The 19,678-nt window shown below is 37.9% G+C and overlaps 1 protein-coding gene across 3 annotated transcripts in view; it reads left to right on the top strand.

The window, feature by feature from the left end:
- CDC14A (cell division cycle 14A) overlaps window positions 1-19,678 on the top strand; it is a 187,645-nt gene that overhangs the window by 95,304 nt on the left and 72,663 nt on the right. For all 3 annotated transcript variants that reach the window (XM_037826540.1, XM_037826539.1, XM_037826538.1), the window contains exons 9-10: window positions 7,582-7,812; window positions 14,293-14,431. In XM_037826540.1, coding sequence (XP_037682468.1) covers window positions 7,582-7,812; window positions 14,293-14,431 — 370 coding nt within the window. The remainder of the gene's footprint in view (window positions 1-7,581; window positions 7,813-14,292; window positions 14,432-19,678) is intronic.

Raw genomic sequence — 19,678 nt, 5'->3', positions numbered from 1 at the left:
TAATGTATTAAGTATTATAGTTCCAGTAAATAAACCTATAATCACTGTTTTTAAACTAGCAAAGTTTTAGGTTGCCATAAACAGGATGACCTGACCCAGTTATCTAAGAAGAATCTGAGAAACAAACTGGACAAACCAATAAGCAAATTGCTGAATTCTATCAGTATTTCTCAGATTTACTTGGTGATAGAGTGCTAACTAACATCAGGGTATTCTTGGGGAACACTATTTGAATAATGATGATGATGACAATAGGTGTCATTTATTGAGCACCAGATACTAACTATTCACAGCATTATTTCATTTAATGCCCACACAACTCTAGGAGGTGTAGGTGCTAATATTATCTCCATTTAACAGGGGATGAAATTGAGATGTATTAGAAGTTAGTGAATTTGCCCAGGGTCACGTGGAATTTGACAGAACTGATACTCCAACCCAGAGCTGGGCTCCTATACATTACCACTATCCTGATAGATTAGGTCCATCATGACTACTAGGAACAATTTTCTGACTGAAAGTAATTATATTACTTATATGTAGTGTATATATATATATAGCCATGGGCATACATATTCAGGAAAAGAAATAAAATCAAAATCAAAAATAAACCCCTTGAATGACACATGATCAACTGTTTGTTTTTCTGTTAATATTTATTTTCTACTTATGAATTTATTTTTTACATTTGCTAACACTCCCTAGAAGACAAGTAATGATGGACACCAAAGATTGAAGACTAATTTATGGGAGAAGTACATAACACTGAAAAAATATTACCTATGAATATAATAGCTCCTTTGTGGCCCTCTATTTGGTCTTAGAGGTGGAACACTAGTCTTCTGAGGGAACATGACTTGAAACCCCTAGTTTTTTTAATTCTTTCATCATCATCATGAGTTTTTTCCTTCCAAAATCTAGTTTCATTGTATATTGTTATTCATGCATTTATATTTGATAATTTGTTTGAATTTCCCAAAGTGTGCTTATTATTTCATACCCGTGACATTTCTAACAGAGAACTCTGCTTGAATCATGTTTTTCATCTGTGGACATGCAATCCAGGTCTGGAGAGTTAAGCTAACAAACGGGAGACCTCTACCGTGAAGCCAGGATCAGATCCCATTCTTGAATTTGCTAATGAATTGTTTTTTGCTCTGGATGTTGATTAATTAATCTCTGTCAAGTTGAGTTGTTAGGAATAACATGTCAAGGGCCTGGGGAAACTGCTTCCTGATAGTTGGTCTTTCTAGACAGGACTGGTTAAACCTGCCTTTGGCCTTCTGTGCAAAATTATCCAACTCAGGCCCAGAAAATCTTAGTAGGTGTATGCTCTGTAGTGGCTTTGTTGTTGCATGTTCAGTTTAAAAAACAGATGTGGTTGGCATATATGGTTATTGCAGCTTTAGTTTCTTCTTTAAGATATGTTTTTAGAAGTAGAATCACTACATAAAAGGATATGCATATTTTATGCAATAATTCTTGACAAAATCTTAAAAAAAAACTTTTTGACCATTTTGCAATAAGGGAAATAATTATAGCCACCATTTGCTTATATGCCAGAAATGATGCTAAGCTTCTTGTACGCACATCATCTATTTAATGATCAGAACCATCCTCTGGAGTAGGTGGTGGTGATTTTATGGAAGAAAATGAACGCTTAGAGGAGTTATGTAAGTTGCCCAGGTTCATGCAGTCAGTAAGTGCAAGGTATGGATTCAAACATGGATCTGTTTGATTCTCAAATGTTTTTTAATTTTTTTTTTTTAATAATAGGGGAAATACATGTTCAATGTAGAAAATTTAGGTAAAACAGATAAAAATTAAAAATCATCTGTAATCACATAATCTAGAAATAACATCTAACTTTTTTCTATGTATATATTGTGCCCACTCACATTAAGGATAAAATATCTGAAAGTGCCACTTGCCTAATTTTTGCCTGCCTTTATGATGCCTAGAACAATTTCATTTAAGGGGGACATTGATAAAATATTGATATTTTACTTGATCTCTTCATTTTAAGATCTGATTCCCACTATAAACTTCCTATTTTTACAAAGGGCTGTAACTTTGTAAATCCTTTTTGAACTTTAAAAAATAATATTTTGATGGAATTTATAAACTTGACCCAATTATAGTGAACTCTTTCTTGGCATTTTTTTTTTTTTTTTTTTTTTTTTTTTGAATTGGTTACCCTATGTTTCCTGAGAAGCCCTGGAAATCATTTTAGGGGCTTGTTAGTAGAAGAGCTGAGACTTTAAAGCAATTAATCAGATAGCTGTTGCTAGGATGTAGCAAAAGGAAGCTATAAAATCCTGGGATCTGGGCAGAATGCATTTCAAGAGTCTTAAGTATGCACTTGTGTCAACAGAGAGCAATGAGGCATTTCTTTCCCCCTCTTGAATCACATTGTTTTGAGGGTGGGGAAGAGCCTTACTTTTTTGGGGGCAAAAAATTCGAAACATATTTTGGATTTGCAATTTTCTGAAAAAATCTTCAAGGTGGCAATGTCATTCTCACCTCTATTTAAAAAAATGAAAGCACAGAGAAAGATAACTTGAGCCAGAATCCCAACAATTTGATGCATCTCCAAGCTCATTTAATGAGTGCAGCCTACTGAAAAAAAGCCTGGGCAGGCTGAAGCCCCACCCTGTCCCTTACTGGCCCTGTGAACTTCTTGAGTTCTTCAGCTTCTCTGAGCTTCAGTTTCCTCACATATCAAAAAAGGGAAATAGGATCCACACTGCAGGTGTAGTAAGGATTAGAGTGTCTTGCAGTGTTGGGTACATAGTAGATGCTTATTAGACAGTGGATATTATGAGTAGACTATCATTTACATGCTAATGAATTCCTATTTTTCTTCCGTTAGTTACCTGTCCACTTTGCAGTTTTTACTTGTAATAACTGGGTGGATGAGTCATTTAACTTTGCTGTTCTTCAGTTTCTTCAGCTTTAAAATGTGGGACTGGGAATCGATGCAGTTTAAGATCTCTTTTAGTTCTGAAATTTTGTTTGTGTTTGGTTAGCTAAACTCCCTGGTACAAGTAGGCTGCATGTGCTTTAACTGCTGTCAGTGTGCCATCTTGTGGCCAGATGGAGTAAGGGAGTGTGAAAGCTGGGTCAGCTCCATGTCTGCTTGAGGATTCCCAGAGAGCAGTGCACTTTGCTAAAACCAGTCTTCCATCAAAAGCATCCAAATACAATGACAACACACACAGTTGTTCAGAGGTCATAGGATATTTTAATTGAAACAGTTTTGAGGATTTTTAAGAAACCTGCTCATCAACTCTAGGAAGTGCAACCCCTAAGGTGCATCAGGCTTTGGGATCCCATTTAGTTCATCAAGCTCTTCCTTTAGCTAATCAATGCACGGTATGTAATATGCATATAATGTGCCCTTGTTTGGGTGCCTAACAGATAGAATCAAGTTGGTCTTACCTGAAATCAGCCCCAGTTTGGAATCTGACTGCCAGGATTCAGATCCTGGCTCTACCTCTCACTAGCTGTGTGTGCATGGGCCAGTTGACTTTTCCAGTGTCACTAATTGGGTAACTGTAAAGTCTGAATGAAATAATCTACATAAAGCATCTAGCATAGTGTCTGGCACATAGTAAGCGCTCGATATATAATAGGAGCAATAATTATTATCATTACTGTTATTAATGTCATGTTGACATGTTTGGACAATTTTATCTAGTATTTTTTTCTCAAAAGATACCCATAGTTTCTTTTAACATTCTGTTTGCATATATAACATGAGACCACTTACTCCTAAAGGAAATTCATATGTGACAATGGAGGTTCTTACAGCCTTGGTGGGGAAAGGAGATAGATCCCAAATCATCAGCACACCAGGCATAGAGTGTATCGTGGAGGTGCAGGATGTGATAGGAGCCCAGAGGTAGAAGCCCTCATCAGCCAACCCGCCACAAATAAACCAACTAGGAAAACAGTTTGATTTTTCCATATTGAAAAGCATCTGTTTTCTCTATATGTGCTTCCATGCTGAAGACTGTATATAAGCTCTGTATTTTCTATTTTCTCCAAAGCAGCATGACCTGTAAAAATAACATATCTGGGCAGTGGGTTAGTTAGGCCTGCCTTCCAATTCTGCCTCCATCCCTTGTGTGACTTTGGACGAGAGTACAGGTTAAGGCTCTTAGTTGCAGGCAGCAGAAACAAAATAGCAAATTAACCTGGAAGTATGTTGGGTTGACTCACAGACTCTAAGGAAAAGCTGGAGAACTGGGCTTAGAAAATCAGCCGAATCCAAAGGGGATACTGTATCAGCAGGGTCCAGGCAAGAAAATGGAAATCACACTAGGTATTTCAGATGGAGGGTATTTAATTCAAGGAATTTGTTACAAAGAAGGCTAAAAAGTAAAATGGTAACACTGAAGAAACCAGAATATTATGCAGGAAATGGCAAAACAAAAAGAAAGAGGTAGAGTTACCAGAACCTGGGACTTCTGTTTGGGGACCAGAGGCTGGTGCTTGGACTTCTGAACGGAATACTACACCATTGCTGTTTGGATGTGGGGGTCGATGAAGAGACAGTGAGACTGAGCTCTGGCCTCTGTGGGAAGTACTGCTGGCTGGTGCTGCTACTTGAGTGTGGCTTGTGCAGGGGTGCCAAACCAAGCTGGAAGCTCTTGCTGCTCCTGTCTTATGGTGCTGAAGCGATACTGGCAGGAAAATGGGAAAAAGTCCCTTCTTCCTTCTTCAGCCTCCATCACCTTTTCAGTGGCTCCTGTTTTCAGACCTGACAGGAAGCCAACTGAGCAGATAGTCTGGGAAATATATATGGACCACAGCCTCCGCGTCACAGAGCAGGGTAGGGCTTGGAGCCGAGAGAACATAGGAAATGACCAGCGTAAGTAGGATCTGAGGCAGAAGGAAATACAGTCCAGGACACAGTGCTGGACCTGCCTGGTTCGCTTAACTGGCTCCTGCTGCTGCCATCCTTGAAGCCCACCATCATGAATGAATTCTGAATAAAGTATCTCCCTGTATGAGAGCATCTTCCCAGTATGCCATGCATCAGTGAGCCCTGAATGGGTTACAGGTGTGGCAAACAGTGTGCTGAGAAATTGGTCCCTGTAAAGCTTGGGGCTTCTGGGCAAGGCCTGGTATGGCCAAGGTCCCCAGTGGTCCCCTTGGCTAATTGGCCAAGTCTAGATCATATGTCTGTAACTTGGCCGACTCTATAGTTCCCACCAGTACTCATGTGATGGATTACCCCCCAATAGAACGGGATTTAGAGGCTGAGCACCTAGTCCCCCCCAAAAAAGAAAAATCTCCACATTTTTGAGTAAAAATATATGTACCCAATCTCTTTTAGTTTCTTAATGGTTTCATTATTCTGAATCTAACAGGTTATTCTGTGGATTAAAAGAGAGTTACATGCAATCGTGATTGGTACATAGTAGGTGCTTAGCAATCATTGACTTCCTTTGTGGGGGATTCTGCTATAGACTAAGGCTGTAGGTCTGTAAAAAGGCTTTAACTGTAATTGAAAATTATTTGTCAAGTGAAGACCAGTGCTCCAGGGGTAGCAAAAAGCACAAAGAGTCATTCCAGGCCTACTGGGGCATATATATGTATTTTTTTTTAAGAAGTAAAATGGTCTTTATTCATGAATGATATACACATGTATGTCGATAATCCTAAGGAACAACTCTGACAAAGAAGTGACTTGAACTAGTAAGTGAGTTTATCAAGGTCTCATTATCAAAATCTATACAAAAGTCAATTATATTTATAAATACTAGCAATGAACAATTGAAAGTGAAATTTTAAAATTCCATTTTCAGTAGTGTCAGAAAATATAAAATAATTAGAAGTAAATTTAAGGAATTGTGCTCATAACTTCTACACTGAAAGCTACAAAACATTACTGAGAAAAGTTAAAAAAGACTTACATAAATGGAGAGATATACCGTGGTCATGGATCAGAAAGCTCAATACTGTTAAGATGTTAATTCTCAAATTACTCTATATCTCAACAGGCCTATATTTTATAAGAATTGACAAGCTTATTCTAAAATTTATATAAAAAAGCAAAGAATCTGTAATAGTCAAAACAGCCTTGAAAAAGAAGAGCAATTCTATCTGACTTTGACTTCGTATAAAGACACAGTAATCAAGATGGTGAAGTTTTGGCCTAAGGCTAGAAAAATAGTTGAAGGGAACAGAAAATAGAGTCCACAAATAGACAGACATTTATATAATTGATTGATTTTCAAACACCAAAGCAATTCAGTGAGACAATGGTGAGCCTCGTTAATAAATGGTGCTGGAACAACTAATACCTATATGGGAAAAAAGTGAATCTCTACTCATAACTCACATAATCAATAAAACAATTCAAGACGGATCATGGATTGAAAAGTCAAAGCTAAAACTCCACAGCTGCTAGAAGAAAATAAGGAGAATATTCTTCAAATTGGTGGTAGGCAAATATTTTTTTTGGCAGGACACAGTAAATGATAACCATACACATTGGTAAATTAGACTCTACCAAAATGAGCAAGTCCTGTACATCTAAAGACACATTCACTAGAATGGCAACAATAAAAAGACTGACATCACCAAATATTGGTGAAGAGTTGGAGCCACTGAACTCTCATACATTTTTTAAAAATTCATTTTTATTGAGATATATTCACATACCATACAGTCATCCAAAGTGTACAATCAGTTGTTCACAGTACCATCATATAGTTGTGCATTCATCACCTGAATCTATTTTTTGAACATTTTCCTTGTTCCCAAAAAAGTGAAGATAAAAAGAATAAAAAATAAAAGTAAAAAAGAACACCCAAATCATCCCCCAGCTCCCACCCTATTTTTCATTTAGTTTTTTGTCACCATTTTTCTACTCATCCATCCATACCCTGGATAAAAGGACTGTGATCCATAAAACTTTCACAATCACACTGTCACCCCTTTTAAGCTGTATTGCTATACAGACGTCTTCAAGAGTCAAGGCTACTGGGTTGTAGTTTGATAGTTTCAGGTATTTACTTCTAGATATTTTACTGCACTAAAACCTAAAAAGAGTTATCTATATAGTGCATAAGAATGCCCACCAGAGTGACCTCTCGGCTCCATTTGGCGTCTCTCAGCCATGGAAACTTTTTTTCATTTCATATCGCATCCCACTTTTGGTCAAGAAGATGTTCTTAATCCCACAATACCAGGTCCAAATTCATCCCCGTGCATCATATCCCATGTTGCCAGGGAGATTTATACCCCTGGGAGTCTTACTGGGCATATTTGAGGGCTTCAGGATTGCCTTTGTTTAGGGTATGGGAAAGACTAGTTTCCCACGATTTGAATGCTAGAGGTCGAGGTTTTGAACTTTAATGGGCTGCTTCCAATATTTAGAGAAAAAGAAGGTACTCCCTACCCTACAATGTTTATAGTTGTTCTGACTACTGCTTTTAAGAGTTCCTAAACATTTTACTGCTAAGCTCTGCTGAGATTTATAAACTTTATAATTAAAGGTTTTTGGGTTTCTGGATTATGTTAGATGAAATGTGTGCATTTAGTTTACTGCTTGTTTTTTCCCTTTAGGGTATCCTCTTCATGCCCCTGAAGCCTACTTTCCTTATTTCAAAAAACATAATGTGACTGCAATCGTGAGGCTGAATAAAAAGATTTACGAGGCGAAGCGCTTCACGGACGCTGGCTTTGAGCACTATGACCTGTTCTTTATTGATGGCAGCACACCCAGTGATAACATCGTGCGAAGGTTCCTGAATATCTGCGAGAACACAGAAGGGGCGATCGCAGTTCACTGCAAAGGTGCGTGCATCACTGTGCTTCTGAAAGGGGGTAGCCAAGGGAAAAGCAAATTGTATAAAGGAAAATTAGCCAGTATCTTAGAAAAACATGAGGCTTTAAAAAAAAAATGTCAGAAAACCAAAACACAAAACCATTTTAATAACCCCTTCCTTAAGGAAAGGAGGGCTTGAACAGGGACTGTCAGTGGTGTGGCTCTCTTGACAACACAGTTTTCCTGATCCTACCAAGCCCATGCTTACTGATGCCATCTGCCCCAATGCAGGAAAGTAGTAGCAGCAGTCCTCTTAGGCTGGCAGGAACACCGTTAAATAGGTAAAAATGTCAAGGTGTAATGGTTGTTAGCTCTGTCTCCTCTTCTTTCAGAATTTCTCATCTCCTTTTCATTCTCTTGGACCCCATGTGATACTTGCTGCTCCCATTTTGTGACCCAGTTCTGTGGTCCCCATCTCACCCTCTGCTTCTCCTCTCCCCTTACTATTCCTTTCCATCATGGAGCGGAATGTATTCTCTGCCCATTGCTGCGGCAGTGGGCGGGGGGGGGTCTACCATACTGGGTGTTCCGGTTTGCTAATGCTGCCATTATGCAAAATACCAGAAATGGATTGGCTTTTATAAAGGGGATTTATTAAGTTACAAATTTACAGCTCTACAGCCATAAAAGTGTCCAAACCAAGGCATAAACATGAGTATACCGTCACTGGAGAAAGGCCACTGGCATCTGGAAAACTTCTGTTAGCTGGGAAGGCATGTGGTGGGCGTCTGCTTGCTTCCAGGTTGCGTTTCAAAATGGCATTCTCCAAAATGTCAGCGTCCGCTTTCAATGGCTGTCTTCAAAATGTCTCTCTAAGCTGCAGCAGCATCTGGGCCTGTGTGGCTCTTTTTAAAGTACTCCAGTAAACCAATCAAGACCCCACTGAATGGGCAGGGCCACACCTCCATGGATATAATCTAATCAAAGGTATTACTCACAGTTGGGTAGGTCACATCTTCATGGAAACAATCTAATCCAAAGATTCCAACCTATCAACACTAATATGTCTGCCCCCACAAGATTGCATTAAAGAACATTGCGTTTTGGGGGACGTAACGCATCTAAACTGGCATGTTGGGTTCATCCCATAGCTTACTTGCTGCCCATGTGTTACCACCTCTTTGAATTAACTGAAAAGACTTGGAAAAGTAACTGAATTTCTGATCTCTGGTGTGGGATGGGGGTACTTCAGGGCAGTGGTTTTTCAGATCACTGGAGGTGTAGGGTTGTCAGATATAGCATTTAAATACAGTATTCCCAGTTAAATTTGAATCTCAGATGAACAATGGATAATTTTTTTTTTTAAATGTAAGTATGTCCCAAATAATGGAGCATACGTTCTATAGTTTGTCTTGCAACCCTATGTCAGCTGCTCAGAAAATCTGAAATAACATTTGCATTAAACCAAGTTGTTATTAGATTCTGAGGAGGCTCATTTAAAATTTTTCCATTGTGGTGGAAGGTGTTTTACTGGGATCTTCGATTTCAGTGATAGAAATCACTTTGGTCACCCTTGAATGGAGCCTCCAGTTCCATCCCTCCACCTGCAGCTTTTCATAACGCCACTGGGTGGTGCTGTTCTCGTGGCTGTGTGTCTGGGAATTAATTTCTGCAGCGTTTTATGCTAATTCTCTAGTAGGTGTTGGGGACCGTACCATTCTTTTCAAGCGCCTAGTGCCTCTGTAACTGACTTATTCAGACAAGCATGGCTTTGGTTCTGACAGAAATTAAAATACCATTTTGTAGGCCCTTGTTCTATGTTTAAGATTCGTGTAGGTGGAGGTACTTTGCTGAACATGTGAGCAGCTCGGGGAAGCTGCCTTTGCCAGAGACCTGAAGAGATGACATGAGCAGCACGTGGCCCCTGGTTTAGATGAGGTCTTTATCCACAATTGCCTGGTTTTCCTTCCTCCCTCCCTTGCCCCATTTTCCTAGCAGGATGGGCCTGGGGTGATGGATCTTCTGGGTGCTGCTATTTAGGTTCTAATCAGGTCACAGTGGGGTGAACTGACTTGTCCCAAGTGTGATTCATTTGCATCCTAAGTTTGCCTTTTCATCCCATTTTGTTAAAGATTTCCCAGGTCTAAGAAAAAGCCCGGATTTCAAATATTTCAAATCTCAGTGGTACCTGAGAGCTAATGGGAATCTAGCAGCTACCAAAGTTTAGTGGGAGCAAGTCATATGTTCTCTTTAAAGGTTTAGTTCTGTATTATAAAAATCAGTTTATTTTACTGAGATTAATTTGGCCTTATTTACTCTAGTCAGTTAGTTTTTATGATTCCAAGTCATATAGTTTATCTATGTGTCATGTCTTGGATTGACAAATTCAAGGTAAAAGAGATGCGAAGCTTGCATTACAACTCAGTATCTTTCCTGATAGTATCCCTCACCTAAGAATTGTGAAAATAAAAGTCTCTGAGGTTAAACATTATTGTTACAGATAGTTTATGTATTATATCCTTGACATGTAAATATTGATAATTTAAGAAATATATTTATTTTACATTGCAGAGATTTTGATATTTTATATAAAATCAGAACCTTTAGCATGGAGGACAGTTTTTGTCTAGGAGGGTCACATTTACATGTTGTAGCATCCTTAGAGTGTTATTTCATTTGCTTCCACATGTAAGATTCTTTAGTAAGGGTTACACCTTCAGTTTAATTACAGCTGTTTTGCTTTTAATAGCGTACTTATCTACTATAGGCCTGTTAATTATTTTGACATCTGTCCTAATTAAGTCAGCTTAATTTTCTGGGAATTCAAGCAGCACTGAGCATTTTAATTGAACTGAAAGGAGGAGGGAGTAAGAATCTTATCCTATGTCGAACATCAGGAGCTGCTGGAAAGAGAATAACTATGTCATGCTTCAATATAAAGTTATATACACAGACAAACTAGAAGATAATTCACTAGGAATGTGTGAAATCTTGTAATGAATCGATATCTGCAGTTCACCTTGTGGTTGTTAAAAGGGAGGGCTATGAATTCTTGGAAGTTTGTAGCACAATAGTAATTATAAAAATGGGAACATTTTGATGTTCAGTATGTGATTATTGATTTCTGTAGGATTTCAGAAAAACGCTTGGAATTGTCGTTTGACTTGGTATAAATAGAATACTTTTCAGTGTCTTGTCGAGCCATGCCAGGGAGCCCTTTAATTAGCAATACTTAAAACAATTTTTTTTTCGAGTTTTTATAGAAACTTAGTGAAATGTTCCTATTCTGTTCATTTGTGGTAAGAGCTCCTAACTATTGAGGGCTAAGTACATTCTTTTTATAGATCTAAATTGCAGATTCTGTAAAGAGGTTAGTTTCCTTTACAAGGGGGAAGGAACTTTAGTTTGAGAAATTTGAAATTTTTCTGCACCAAGTTTTCTGGTTGTCAGTGTGACTAGGAGCCTAACTGAGGGAACCAGGAAGCCCCTTGCAAGAGGAAGGAAACAGTGAGACTTAGCGAGTTAGTGTTTTCTTCCATGAAGGCTGTCTTCTCTCAAGAGGACCCACATCAGTGACTTCAGGGGAGGACTCTGGAAACTGACCAGGCTTTTGCTTGAGGCCATCCATCTGTGGTTTATCCAAATGGTTACTTGTAGTCTTGTCATGAATTTGGGGAGTTAAGAACTATAGGATCTGGGCAAGAGCCGAAAGGAAAATTACTCTTAATTCTTAGTAATAAAGGAAGAGCCCCAGTGAACCCATCTCTTTTTAAAAAGATGTTAATGTTTGATCTAGGACAAAAGGCATTTCAGGATTAAAACAGGCCACACATACAAATAATACCCTCTTCTAATAAAAATGTATGTTTAATTTTAGAAAGGAAGGGTAGGAGTGCAAGCCATCTTCAGCACATAGGCCTGAATGTGATTTCGTATTTATATGCGTATGTATTCTTAACCCAGGAAATGTCACCCCTGAGGGGCAAAATTTGTCTTTATTTAGGGGGTGAGGGACAGAAAAAATTTTATTCCTTTTTTGTATGAAGCTTAGATAAACATACTGTCCATATAGTTATACATTACCTGTGGTATTAAAATTTCAAGGGGAGAGGGCAATTAGAAAGAAAACATGTCTAAAAAGTCTCCTAGAAGTGGGGGAGGGGGCAATAATGAAAAAAAAATAGGTTGAGAACACTGATTTAGAGACATTCCTTTTCCACATTCTAACATCTCTGAAGTTAGGATGAATCTTACAATTGATTTCACATCATGGTTAATTGGCAGCATTTTTTCCTTGTGGAACTCAACCGTTATTAACTGATGATGTCTTAGATTTGGTGAAATATTGTGTATTTCAAAAATCTGAGATTGGAGAAGATTCTCTTTATTATTTGACAAAGAAAGCTGATAAAAGACTCCCCAAAAGCAATGCATTCTTAAACATGTTAAAAAATGAAGTCAACAACTTTCTCCTATTTCCTTTTCTAACTAAATGTTTTCATTTTTCACGGTTGAAATCAACATTGTACCAATTTCGCAGGCCAAAAATATCAGTCATCTTTACCTTTCCCTCTGACCCAGTGAAAATGTATTTCTAGTTCCGTGCTTCCTCTCCATTATCACTGACTATCCTCATCCAAGCCCCTCGCAGCCTTCCAGCTCATCTCTCAGTTCTGGTCTCTGTTCTTTCCAATTCATATCCATCTGATTTTATTACGTCCTTTCTTGCCCCAAAACTCATAGGCAGTTGTATGCTTATTTGCTATTGATAATATGAATTCTGTAATACTATTTAAATGAATTGGATTTTATTCATCAATGCATCATTTCCATACACTTGAGAAGAAATAACCAATATTTCCAGGATACATGACAAAATCAGTCCTCAGAGTACCATGCGTCTGATTTGGGAATTTCTGACAATAACTCAGCAGTCCTCAGTGTGTTTTCTGTCCACAGATTTGTAACCTGCTTTACCCATTTACAGGCTTCACGGCTTAACTTGGGGACCCTCTTTAATCTGGTCCCTCCATACCTATCCAACCTTATTTTCCACTTGACACACACCAGCATGTTCTCCATACTAACAAAGTTTTCTGATACCCCTGCCCAAAATGTTCTGATCTTTCTGTTTTTCAGGGTCTGCTAAAGTTCCTTGATATCCATGACATTCTTTGAAGACGTCAGCTTAATATTCTCTCATCTTTTCTTTGAATGCCTAGTTTCAATTTAAACCTAAATTTCTTTGCTTATTGCTTTTTGGTTAATATTCTTGTGTTCGCAACTAGTTCAGCAATTCATCATGCTTAAGAATTATATTCTCTACTTGCTTATGTCCTTATACTTATGAGCAGAGCCCTGTCCAGGGTATCTTGTAAGTGATGAATTAAGATTTGAATAGCTGAATCTAATGTTTGAGAACAAAGCACTTTATCTTTCTGTAAGAACAGATTTATATGATAGGAATAGATGTCTAATTAGTGCAAAAATAGCTTAATGCCTTGTTCATAGATGGTGCTTAATAAATAAAAATTTATAGTAATGAATTTAATTTCAAGAAGCCAGAATACGGAAAGATTTAGAAAAAGGCAATGTAAGTAAGCATTTTTGGCTCAGCACTGTAAGCCTCTCGAGGGCAAGCATCTTGCTTGTCTTCATTTTTGTATCCCTAGCTTTCTGTCACATTGCCTAATGCACAGCCACCCTCAGTAAGTATTTGTGCAGTGAGTGACTGAATATGGATGAACAGAGTAGAAGGAAGAGAGGCAGGATGCCTGGTGGATTTTAGTCCTAAATTCCATATTCACTTTTTATGCTAATATGAGTCCATTGTTTAGTATTTTGGGACCTCAGTTGTTCTGGTGGAGGAGCAACCACCATTGTTTTTGAGAACCTATACCTTCGTCAACCTTTTGAATATTTTCAGAGAAGAAGGAAGCTGACATATTATTAAAAACAGATTTATTTATAAAATATTTTAAATAAAAAAACCCACTTATTTCTCTGGAAAGGAGAAAATATAAGAATTCATAAAAACACTTTGAAGAAAAAGTTAGTAAACATTACTTCATTGCAGATCATTTCCAGTTGTATTTTACTTTATTTTACATAGCAGATTTGGTTTGATGTAAGGAAAGTATTGTGATACTAAAGTTACTAAAACATGAAACAGCTTCAGGAATGTAACGGGAAAACTTCTAAATTAATTGGTTGGTTGTTTCTCAGTCGACAGTGTGCTCTCACAATAATTTTTCAAGACTGCTCTGATTTTTATATTCTCTTACATATGTTTCTTTGTTTTAATAATGCAATCTACTTTGGAAAATTTCTTGAGTTAGTGTCATCTTTTAACCCTATTTCAGGTAAAAACCATTACATTCTCATCTGGGTTTAAAAATCTTCCATTACACTTGGAACCAATGCAGTTTCAGGGCAGAACTTGCTTTCAGCGTATTTGTAGGTGCATTTGCTGTACTTTGTATTTCTTGTTCTCTTTTCCTCTCTTATAGCTGGTCTTGGCAGAACAGGGACATTGATAGCCTGTTATGTAATGAAGCACTACAGGTTTACACACGCTGAAATCATTGCTTGGATCAGAATATGCCGGCCAGGCTCCATTATAGGACCCCAGCAGCACTTCCTGGAAGAGTGAGTATACTGTCTCCATTATCCCATTATATCCTGTTTTCTGATCATTTCTATCTCTTGTTCCTCTGGTTATGGACTGTATCAAGCCTGTGGTTACAAAATGGCTGCGTTGTTAGAAGTCTGTGCCTATAATGGAATATTGTTGGTTTGACAGCTAATGCATTCTAAACTCATACCTTTTATATCTCTTGGATCAGGCGAGAGTGAGAAGAAAATCACAGAGCCATCTCTGCCTACCTTTTTTCTGTCATTTTTCTATGTCTGATCTGGCTACAGTGCAATTTTCTAATGTCATCCCACTTGGCACTTTTCATTCTTTTCTTTTGTTTGCATGTCTAAAAGCAGATTAAACACACACACACACACACACACACACACACAACTAAGGTCAGCCAGCGTTTTCATTAAGATTCCTGCTCTCCTGACAACTGACTGAACTGCTGATGTAGCTGCAACTTATGAATATACCTCAAGAAGTTATCAAAGAGGAAAAGAGAGGAGAATTGGATTTTAATCCTGACCCTGCCGCTAAACAGCTTATGACCATTATTTAGAAGAGTACTTATAAATTCATTTATAATTCATTTACTTATTCATTCATTAACTATTTTTCAACCCCACTTTCTACCAGGCTCCCTGCTAGATGCTGCCCACCAGATGGAAAACTTTTATTTGTAAGGGAACAGCCCTTTCTAATATACTTGGTTTCCCTTTAAAATGTTACTAATTACCATTAATTTACTTATTAATAAAATAATGAGGTAAAATTAGCACCAGCAGAACTAGGGCCATCTTTAATTGTTATGAACGAGGGATATCTTGTACTGAAATTTCTTTTTTGTTTTTCTTTTAATGCTGGGATGACTCTATTTTAAGTAGTATTCTTTTCCTTGTAGTTATTTTCTTTTCAATTTTTATCATTTTATGTTCGTGAGAAACAAATGATCATGAATTTCACAGAAAGATGACATAAGTAAGTTCTTAGCATCTAAAATGATTAAGAGAATTTGAACTTGCAGAGGAATTATTCATTTAGTTGCTAATCCCAAAGAGAATAATCGATATGAAAACAAGTGCCAAAAATGTTCAGTTATACCTTAGTTCAAAAGAATGAGGCAAAAATAGAATAAATAAGCACGGAAAGAATACCCAAGAAAGGGATCATTAAGAAGACAAAGTTTTTGGCCAATGAGATACAAATAAAGTAATTCTGTCCTTTTAGAGCTTTATTCTTTATCAGATTCTCAGCCAGTGGTTTCCTCTATTTTGCATTATGTGTGCCCATAGCATGGAACTTTGTGTTGTGTATTTGCAGGGACTTGTATTTATTCCTTGTTAACATCAAATAAATGGTTTTGGAGTTAAAAAAAAGTGAAAAAAAAAAGAACTCCTAAGCCTGGTTCTTTAAGCTCTCTAATCAATTTCTTAAGACCGTTGTTTTGAATAATGTTCATTCAAGAGATATTTATTGAATATTCACCTTGCACTGGACACTTAGCTAGAGACAGCTCACAGGGTAGGAGGTGTAGCTCTGAGAATACCAAGTTCATTTAGTTTTCTGAGGGTGTCAGGGAACCACAAACCTTCACACTTCATACCTGCACACACTTCCCTTCTACCTCTCTATTCTGCCTCTTCTCTCTGCAATATCTCCAAATAATAACGGAAGAAATTAAGATTGTGAAGCAAAGGCATTCTAGGTTGAGGAAAGTTTTTTTCATTTATAGATACTTAAACTATAAAAGTTAGTATATTTCCTTAGGTTTGAGTCAATACCATAGTTCTCCAAGTATTTTTCTGTGAAAACTGAGGTGCAGGAATGACTTACTTGTATACCTAAAGTATTAAGTCATTCCTAATGCTTAGGCTTGAACCTTCCTGAAGGTAGGTTCTTTGTCTTTGGCCCTCTACCTTTTATATTTTACAATATTTCATACAGAGCTGGCATTCACTCCTCTTTTGTTCTCTCCTTCTCTTTGCTTCTTCCTCTCATTTTTTTCCTTCCAAGCCTGTGTCTTGGTGTACCCATGGCAGACGGCATTGTTTGGCGCCTTGGTAACATACATTCTTTCCACAGATGTTTACTGAGTGCATAGTCTCTCTCCGTCAGGCAATCTTTTTGGTCCTGGGGATTCAGCAGTGAATGTGGCCGACAAAGTCCTTACTCCCAGAGTGCTTATGTTTCCAGTGGACAGAGAGCATAATAAACAAGTATCTAAGTTTATATAGAAGATGATTTCTGATGATGATAGTGTTATGAAGATGTGATAGAGACTAGTCTGGAAGGTGATCAGTGGGGGTGAGGGGAGTCCTTTGGATTGAATGGTTAAGGAAGGCATCTCTAATGAGAGTTGAGACCTGATGGGCAAGAAGGAGCCAGTTCTGTCAAAATCTGAATTGTGTCCCAGGCAGGGGGCACATAAAAGCCCTGAGATGGTGCCAAGTACTACTTTGGAGAGAAGCCTAGTGTGGATGGATTATAACTAGCTGGGAGTGGGTGGTTTGAGAGAAGGGCTCAGTGACTTTTCACTAAGTGAACATACCTGTGTAACCACCCTTCAGATCAAGAGGATATTATTGGCACTCAGAAACTGGTTGTGCCCCCTTCCATTCACTATCCAATTCTTCCCTCAAAGTCATCATTTTATGACTTCTAACACCATAGATAAGTTTTGCCTGTTTTTGAACTTTCTATAAATAGAACCACACAGGATATGTCTCTGCCTTACTTTGCTCAAAATTATCCTTATCATTTGTGGAGCAGTAGTTTTCATTGCTGTATAACATTCCACTGTTTGAATATATGACATTGTAATTCTGTCAATGAATATTTAGGTTGTTTCCAGATTTTGGCTATTTCATATCCTTTGATATGCCTACTGTTGGATGTATACCTATGAGTGGAACAGTCGAGTATGTGCATACTCAGGCTTAGCAGACATTACTAAACAGTTTTTCAAAGTAGATATACCAGTTTACATTTCCACCAGTAGTGGTTGGGAGGTTCCTGTTTTCTCACTTGCTTGCTAAGACTTGGTATTGTTAGTCTTTTAAATTCAAGCCATTATATTTCATTTGAGGTGGTAATTTGCTTTGTAGATTTTTAATGCATTTTTTATTGTGAACTTTAATATATATACATAACAGTGATAACTTTCAAAGTATGATTTAACAAGTAGTTAGAAAATTTCAAAGAATGTCGTGGGTCACAGTTTCACAACTTCAGCTGTTTCCATCATCATTATATATAACATACATACAGAGAGGTGTTAACTTTCGATGTACAGCTCAACAAGCAGTTACATAGGTAATTTCAAAAATTGTTGTGGGTTACAGTTCCTAAGTTTCACTTCTTTCCTTATTATGCAATATAGCATATACACAAAAAGGTGAAGACTTTCAAAGCACAATTCAATGAGTAGCTCTAGAGCAAATTCCAAAGGGTGTTATAAGTTACAGTTCTACCATGTCATTTACTTTCAGCTGCTCCAACACCCCAGCATCTAAAAAGTATGTATTTATATAAAGTTTCAGTATTCAAAGACCTTTGTTAAATCTTATCTTGTTTATTGCTATCCCTTCCTCTCACTTAATCCCTTTCTCCATCTTCAGGGGTGTCTAGGCAGTGAGTACCCTAAATTGTTCATGCTGAATGGGGGTGTTGACAGTATGGGGAAGGTGGCTGCATCTGATTGTTTTTCTTAAAGAGGCTGTTGCCTCTGGGTTTTAGGACTTGTCTGGCACAGGAACACTGGTGGATTTAAGTTTCTGACAGATAAAACTTAGTGAATGAATCTTTTATAGAATCACAGGTAGGGACCTAGGTATTTGGGGACTACTTTTGGTAAGGGCATGGCATACTGTGGCCATTTAGGATGTCTAGCTGGAGCTTACATAAGAGAAATCTCCAGGATAGCCTCTTGACTCTATTTGGGATCTCTCAGCCACTGTGACCTCAGCTTGTTGCCTTTCTTTTTCCCCTCTTCTGGTCAAGTAGGCATTTTCAATCCCTCGCTGCCAGGGCCAGGCTCATTCCTGGGAGTCATGTCCCACATCACCAGGGAGATTCATTCCCCTGGGAGTCATGCCACTCATGGGGGGAGGGTAATGAATTTATTTGCCAAGTTGGGCTTAGAGAGAGAAGGGCCATATCTGAGCAATAATAGAGGTTCCCTGGAGGTGCCTCTTAGGCATGATTATAGGAGGGCTTAGCTTCCCATTTATAACCCTAAGTTTCACAAGAGCAAGCCTCAAGTCGAGGGCCTGATTTATTAAGTAGTGGGTTCCTAATTTCACCAAATATGTATTCTATTCCAAGATAAACGGTCAATTTCTTACATTATCTTCACTTAGTTGTATAATCTTCATCACTCTCAACTTCAAACAATTATCGTAACATAAAACATCCCAGAGCTCTTATCAGGTGCTAATTATTCATCCCTAGTATTAGTGTAGTGTTAGTGAGATATTCCTATTAAATATAGTCTTTAATATGTAATGGATATTTTTGCCATATACCACTCTGTTGTTAACTCTCTGCACCAGTGTCCTACCTTGTAAGTATATCATGCTAACACTTATTTCGGTTTCTGGTGCTACTCTGTGGGTTACATGCCTTTAAACAACCATTTACAAACATGTTCACCTTCAATGTGTCACTGATACTTATAATCCCATTAATGATCCATAGTCAAACCTGACCATTCACATACTATTAAGTTCACCCTCATTATCATATCTGTACGTATTAAATTATCATCCCCCCTTCACTAGTGTTCTATCTCTAGGTCCCCTATATTCTACATTATAAGATACTTATTTTACATTTCCCACACAACTCACATTAGTGGTAATGTACAGTATCTCTCCTTTTGTGTCTGGCTTATTTCACTCAGCATTATGTCTTCAAGGTTCATCCATGTTATCATGTATTTCACAACCTCCTTCCTTCTTTCTGCTGCCTAGGAGTCTATTGTATGTATATACCACACTTTGTTTATCCATTCATCTGTTGAAGCACATTTGGATTTTCCATCTCTTGGCGATTGTGAACAATGCCACCATGAATGTCGGTGTGCAAACATCTATTCATGTCACTGCTTTCAGATCTTCTGGGTGTATACCGAGAAGTGAAATTTGCTGGATCATAGGGTAACTCGGTATCTAGTTTTCTGAGGAACCACCAAACTGTCTTCCAGGGTGGCTGTACTATTCATTATACAGTCCCACCAGCACTGAATAAGAGTT

Source organism: Choloepus didactylus, chromosome 2 (assembly GCF_015220235.1).
Source record: "Choloepus didactylus isolate mChoDid1 chromosome 2, mChoDid1.pri, whole genome shotgun sequence".
NCBI classification, from domain to species: domain Eukaryota; kingdom Metazoa; phylum Chordata; class Mammalia; order Pilosa; family Megalonychidae; genus Choloepus; species Choloepus didactylus.
Note: the sequence above shows the minus strand (reverse complement) of the source record. Positions and strands in the feature narration are given on the sequence as shown.